The sequence below is a fragment of the Pseudochaenichthys georgianus genome, chromosome 13 (genome assembly GCF_902827115.2).
Source record: "Pseudochaenichthys georgianus chromosome 13, fPseGeo1.2, whole genome shotgun sequence".
Classification (NCBI taxonomy): domain Eukaryota; kingdom Metazoa; phylum Chordata; class Actinopteri; order Perciformes; family Channichthyidae; genus Pseudochaenichthys; species Pseudochaenichthys georgianus.
The window spans coordinates 41,914,951-41,922,065 of record NC_047515.1 but is presented as its reverse complement, the minus strand read 5'-3'; the positions used below and the strand labels follow the sequence as shown (position 1 = coordinate 41,922,065).

Below are 7,115 nucleotides of genomic sequence, written 5' to 3'. Positions count from 1 at the left end.
TTGTTTCATTTTTGGAATAAATTAATATCCACCGATCATTTATAACCGATGTTGGCTCACCATGTGTTATGAAGAGAACAAGAAACGCAGCACAGCAGCGCCCACACTTTGGATTTCATCAATACCAAGGTTTTCTAAAATAAGAAAGACAATGATTTTGGCGTGTGTACATCAGAGATGCCTCAATTGACATGTAATCTCTGGTGAACCTAAAATTCGACAGACTGAATTTGACCCTAGAAATTGAGTGTTGAATCAATCATGACTCCAAGTAGGGTTGCCAGAAACTGACCATGATCAAAATCGATTATTCGACCCCCCCCCCCCCCCCCCCCGCGGGAAAAAAAAACTCAGACAAAATGAATTCCGTTGTTGTCTTACTGTAACATGTTTAACAGTACAAACAACACACAAGCATGTCATCACAACGATTATTAATACTATTACTATTATTAGCATATATATATATTTATATATATTTTGGTTGAAACCAAGCCAGAAAAAAAAAAAAAACATAAATAATAAAAAAAAAATATATAAATAAAAGCGATTTTTAAAAATAATATTCGATTATGGAGACTGTAACGAATATTCGAATAATCGCTGGCATCCGTAACTCCAAGGTACTTTGTATTGTGACACCACCTGTAGCCTCTCCCCTGATACAAAAACATCTGGCACAACGCAAGGCAAGGCAATTTTATTTATATAGCACTTTTCATTACGTGGCGATTCAAAGTGCTTTACAGATTAAAAGCAAAAGACATTTAAGACACAAGAGGACTTTGTTTTGGTGAAGAAGATGCATACTGTTTTACAAATATTTAGTTGCAAACAGCATCGTTCCAACCAAGTTGTTACATGAACCAAGGTGTTTGTCAGTTCATTAGCCACTTGTGTCATATTGCTTCCATGTACATGTATTACAGTGTCATCTGCATACATTTGGATGTTTGTGTCAGGACATACAGATGGTAAATCATTTATATAGAGCGAAAATAGTAATGGTCCCAGGATTGAACCTTGTGGGACACCTGTCGAAAGATGAAGGTCAGCAGATTCATGATTTTGAACTCTCACATACTGAGATCGGTTAAACAAATACAATTCTAACCATTTAAGTGTTTGTGAAGAAAAGTTAAAACTGGAAATCTTAGATATGAGTATTTTATGATTAACATAAAAGCCTTTTTTAGGTCAAGAAACACAGCTAACTCCTTACATGAATATAAACGTGACGTGTTAACATGCGTTGTACTCTCTCTGCATATTAACGGTAATAATAAAATGTTAATTACACAACAAAAAAGTATGTACGCGTATCGGCATTGAAGATATGCAAAAATAACCTTTTCAAGATATTGGCAAAATCCCATTATCTTTAAATGGATGCTTTTGTTAGTGCAAAAACATTTTAGTTTGTGCTTTCTGCAACGTGGCAGAAACCTGATCCAAGAAGCACCCAGACTGAACAGATGGTGTGTTAGAGCAGTGATTCTCAATAATGTTCCCCCTTTGAAAACAAAATTACCCCCTGATCAGCGCAAAAAAGCCTATATAAAGAGGTACACAGCGCTGCACCATCGGTGTCTGATTTATTAAAACAACAACAGTAACTGAGAAACACTTAAATGCTACATTTCAAATGTTTACAATCCATCACTAAATTCATGGCAAACCAATTTTCACATCAAGCAATAACACTGAGACGACATTAGCTGCTTTGAACTGATCTTTTTAATAAGTTGTACGTAGTGAGAAACATGGGCTTCACTGAGGACCTTTGTCATTCTGACAGCGAGGCAACCTGCAGTTATTACACTTCGCGTTATGAAATATGTGTAACTGTTAATATAAAACCCTCAAACTTCCTTACTTTTCCTAAACATTTTTATTTTATTTTTTTTCATTAACATAACATAAATCTCACGTACCCCCTGCAGTACCCCAACGTACCCCTAGGGCTCCGCGTACCCCCATTTGAGAACCACTGTAGCACACGGGTGCAGAGGTCGCGCTAACCGAATATTTTCCGACTGACGGATTTTCTTTAACAATGACCGACAAATCTGAAAGCAGTCCGTCATTTTGACAGATTAGAACAAACTTGGAACAGCGCCAACGTTTCCCCGCAGCGAGGCTCCGGTGTTCTGCCGTGTTATGCACGCCCTCCCAAAAGGAAATCATACCGTTTCCAAACCTAACTGTGCCCATCATTGAAATGTCTGTGAGTTTTGGCTTTACGCTGTGCACGCTCCCGCGAGGTGCAGCAGCCATGCATAACACGGCGCATGTGAACTGTCCCCCCCCCCCCGCCCCCCCGCCCCCCCCCCCGTTGACAGTTCGCGAGCATGCTGTTGGCATGTCCTCAGTGGGAGTGACACGTATCCTCTGTTACTACATGCCAATTCCTTACATGAAGGAATGCAGCGTTTCACTTACATTGTACTTCATGTCTGCGTCAGGATAATAATGATATGTTTTTCTCTCAGATTCCACCTTCTTCCCCGGCCGCTGCGCCGAGATCTTCGTGGGTGGGAAGAGCGTCGGACGTCTCGGCGTTCTTCACCCGGACGTCATCACCCGCTTCGAGCTCACGATGCCCTGCTCCGCCGTGGAGATGGACATCGAGCCCTTCCTGTGATTTAAACCTTCGTAACTCTAAACCCCCTACCCAAAATACTTTCTCTGACAACAACAGAAAGCAATCAGGAGAACCAGGCTTTTGTTAAAAAGATAACCCGTGTTTGGATGTTGTGGTGGGCGTGTGCTGCGTGGTGTGGTTTTACATCAGAAGAATAGAAAATGGACATCGAGCCCTTCCTAATCTCAAACCCCCTACCCAAAATAATACAACATACCCCCCGACCAAAACAAGACGCAACAATCAGGCTTGAAATCTGTTAAAAAGATACAAGGATGTTGTGGTTGAGCTGCGTCGTGTTAAAAACACATCAGAATAATTCAAAATGGACGTCGAGCCCTTCGTGTGATTTCCCCTTCTTTTTTTTCTTTTTTTATAAATCTTTTTATTGGCTTTTTGACAGACATCACAATGGCAATACAGTAGGTACGCATGTATAGAAGACGGTCTGTAGGAAAATTAAATAGTTACCCCACCCCTCACCCTCCCACCCCCCACCCTCACCCCCCCACCCCTATGGGCTATGATCACATTATAAACAAGACATAAATCAAAAAGTTACAAAACATAAAAAAAAGAAAAGAGGGGTAGAAATTACATGAAATACAAAGACCAATACCTGAAAATTACATACAAATACAGATGCTTCTTCATGTTAATAGTCGTGATTTCCCCTTCTTAATCTTAAACCCCCTACCCAACATATATATAATAATAATATATTCTTTGACAAAAATGAGAAACAATAAAGAAAATCAGGCTTGAAATTTGTTAAAAAGATAACACGGGTTTGGATTTTGTGCTGCATCGTGTTTTTACATCAGAAGAATAAAAAATTAACAAGGAGTTTTTTGTGTGTGTGTGGGCTTGTGTGTGTGTGTGTGTTGCATGCCTGCTCTTGATTTCGGTGTCTTGGGGTGAGTGCTTGTTAATCTCAGTGACTCATTGCTACCTGTCGCCTTGGTTCTTCCAGTGGCCACCCTGCGGAAACCACGCTCACGCACGACGTCCCGCTGCACGAAGTCATCAAACACCACTTCCTGTCGCAAGTCCTCAACTCCCGTCCAACTTCTACCAAGACGGTGTTCGGCGACGTGAGTTCTGCCGCCGGTCTGAAGGCTCTCGATGATTTTCTGGCGGATAAAAGCTACATGGAGGGTTTTGAGGCGACTCAAGCCGACACGACGATGTTCGACGCCATCCCGTCCGCCCCTTCTTCGACTTTCCCCCACCTTTTACGCTGGTACAACCACGTCAAGTCCTTCCTGAGGGAACGAGCCAACCTCCCGTCCTCGAAAAGTCAATTCGTCCTCGAAGAAGACGACGATGACATCGATCTTTTTGGCTCGGACGACGAAGAAGACAGCGCCGAAGTGGAGAAACTTAAAGAGCAGCGTCTCGCCGAATACGCCGCAAAGAAATCCAAGAAACCAGCTCTCATCGCCAAGTCGTCCATCTTGTTGGACGTGAAGCCGTGGGACGACGAGACGGACATGGCGAAGATGGAGGAGTGTGTGCGCAGCGTCAAAATGGAGGGCCTTCTGTGGGGGCAATCCAAGATGGTGCCCGTGGGATACGGCATCAAGAAGCTGCAGATAGGGTGCGTGGTGGAGGACGAGAAAGTGGGCACGGATCTGCTGGAGGAGGCCATCACCGCCTTCGAGGAGTACGTTCAGAGTGTGGATGTGGCCGCCTTCAACAAGGTCTGATTCGTCATGGAGACGCAGAGTGGTGTCTGATGTGAAAAGAAACACAACGTCCAAGTAGTCCATTTCAATAAAGCTTTAACTCAGTGGTTCCATCTGATGTCTCGATATGTGATAATGAAACACAAGTCCTTCTGAAAAGACTGTTGATCCTTTCATACAAAGTACTACGCATGTTTTCCTTTTAACATCCAATAAAGCCATTCTGACTTTTCACTTTCCAGCTTTGATCCTTTTGTTCTAGTGCATCTTTATTATCAGAGCATACGTTCCCATGGTAGGACATTTTAAACAATTAAGGGAAACTTTCTTAACATCTTGGGAATTCCATTCTGAGATTTCTTGGTGCTTTTTTTTGCCCTTAGTGTCTGACATTACTGTTCATGCAACATTAGATTTTCATTCAAGGCAAGTTACAATACGTGGAATCAACCTTAAAGGTCCCATGTCATGCTCTTCCTGGTTATCACCCGTCCCCTTGGTGTTATGAAGGTTCTGCATGTGACCGGTCTGCAGTCACACACCCTCAAAGTGCACCCTGTAGCGAGTAAAACTCTAACTCAGAGAAGACCTGTCTGCTGCCCCAGAACGCCTCGTTGGAGATTTCTCTTTTTCCATTGTTTACTTCTTGGGTATAGAGACGTAACGGCTTCCCAGATTGGTCCAAATTGACCAATCCACGGAGCCGTTACGTTTAGACCAATCCGCAGAATTCCCAATCCTCACACACACACTCGGCAGGACGTTGCGAGGCTCGCTGCTGCGAGGAGCGGACAGTGTGAGCTGGCTCTCTGGTGTGGGGTCGGCGAGACACCGTGGAACTCAGCCTGGGGCACACACACAAACTTCCAGCCAGGCTGCGGGTGTGTGTGTGTTTCAGGCTGGGTTTCGCGGTGTCTCGCAGACGGCCACTGGGCTCACAGGGAGCGACGGGGGGCAGGAGCTCCAACAAGCCGTTTAGGGCAGAGAGTGAATACACACACGATACAGAGATGCTGTGAGAAACCAATGTGAGTTTGGAAAATTGCACAATATACATTTATTCTAGTAGACCTCAATAATAGAATTATGATCAGTAGAAATGGCCATGACACGGGACACATCAAGCTCTCTATAGGCTACTAGTGTAAAAGCTTCTGCATCGGCTTCAATTCAAAGCAAACATTTCTTAACGCTGCGTACCAGTGGCGGCGCTAGGGGGTGGCTACTTTGGCTCAAGCCCCGGATGTTTCACTTAAACATTTTTTTATGTGCAGTACCGGAGTCCACCAGAGAGGCAGCCACTGTGGGGCATTAGCCTGCGTACTGCGTAGCCTGCCCTGAAGACGAAGCGATCCTTCCTAGTGCCTGACGAGTTTTAAGCTAATAGCCTATACAGTTATGGATATTAGAAAGTTATTGTCATCGAAGCAGCCGGCGCCACAAGCTGCAGCAGCAGCAGTATCAGCAGCTGACAACAATGTCATCACCAGCAGTGAGGAAATGGATGATGTTTCAGGTTTGTTAATCTAATGGTGATATCTGCGCTCTGGCTGACTGAGTAAGAAGTGAAAAAGAGTGATGTAACGACGTTAATGTTATAGCTAGTAAACATGGAGTAACCACACTAAGTCAATACCCTTATATGTTAGTATGTATACAGAACATGACTACAAATGATCCTAAGATGTAACGTTAACCCTTCATACCTCAGTCTACTTTTAAGACACTAAAATAACGTATTCCAATTTGTATTCGCGCGTGGAATTATACCGGCTCTCGTTTCAGTACACATGACAACAGAACTGACAGGCAACCCTCTGAATCAGACTCCGATTGGCTGTGACTGCATCCACTCAGAGTGTCCGATTCAGAAACGTGACTGTTACACTCTTTACGTCACAAACAAAGATGGTGGATGAGAATAGATCTATACAACGATAAGCAATGCGCCAGAATCAAGGTGAGACTATCCGCATCCTTTAAAACTCTACGCACATTCGTTTCACCTTAATAAGTAAACGACTATTTGAGTGAGTTAAGGCATTAGCTTGCTTCATTAAAGGGTGTGAATGAGTGTTCTTCAGTGCATTTTGTCCGCTTTCAGGTGTTATTAAGGTAGGGTTAATGTTGCTCTCAAAGTGCACCAGATCGATGCTTTTAACTTCAATATTTAAAAACAAATCTTCCCGGGGGGAGCAAGAACGGGGGAGTGCAAAAGTCTCCGGGGTTTCGTCCCGAAGCGCCGAAGACTTGACCCCCTCCCCCGTTGGCACTTAGCCGTTTTTCGAGAATTTTCAAAAACTTCATTTTTGATTATTTTAACATATAATTGACCGTTTTCTTTACTTTTTTTTGCTTTCCACGGGTGGGGGCGCATGGCAGGCCGCCTATGAGCTTCCAAATTCGGCCTGGAACCTCCGGGAATTATGGGTTAAGCTCCATATACTGACGACTTCCATTAAAAATGCATGAAATGTACAGGAATCTGTCCATTTCATCCACATTCGACGACCCCAGAGGAGGCGACGACCCCCCTAAAGGATGTTCGGTCCACCCTCCACTTGTAAAAAAAAAATAGCACTGTACCCCTGCACCCCCCCCCCCAACGACTCCTGGGCTAAGCCCCTGATCTCCTACAATCCTAAATCCGCCTCTGCTGCGTACATTCCCTTTTAGTCTGTGGAGTACAGCCCATTTGAAGAGGGGCCGGATAACGAGCCGTCTGCAGATTCAGTCTGACAGGAGCTCCTTCCCGCTAACTGTCGAGTCAGGTTAACCCTTTA

The 7,115-nt window shown here is 44.0% G+C and overlaps 1 protein-coding gene across 1 annotated transcript in view; it reads left to right on the top strand.

The window, feature by feature from the left end:
- farsb (phenylalanyl-tRNA synthetase subunit beta) overlaps positions 1 to 4,566 on the top strand; it is a 29,664-nt gene extending 25,098 nt beyond the window's left edge. The window contains exons 17-18 of the mRNA XM_034097348.1: positions 2,493 to 2,640; positions 3,618 to 4,566. Coding sequence (XP_033953239.1) covers positions 2,493 to 2,640; positions 3,618 to 4,353 — 884 coding nt within the window. The 3' untranslated portion in view covers positions 4,354 to 4,566. The remainder of the gene's footprint in view (positions 1 to 2,492; positions 2,641 to 3,617) is intronic.
- The last annotated feature ends 2,549 nt before the right edge of the window (positions 4,567 to 7,115 follow it).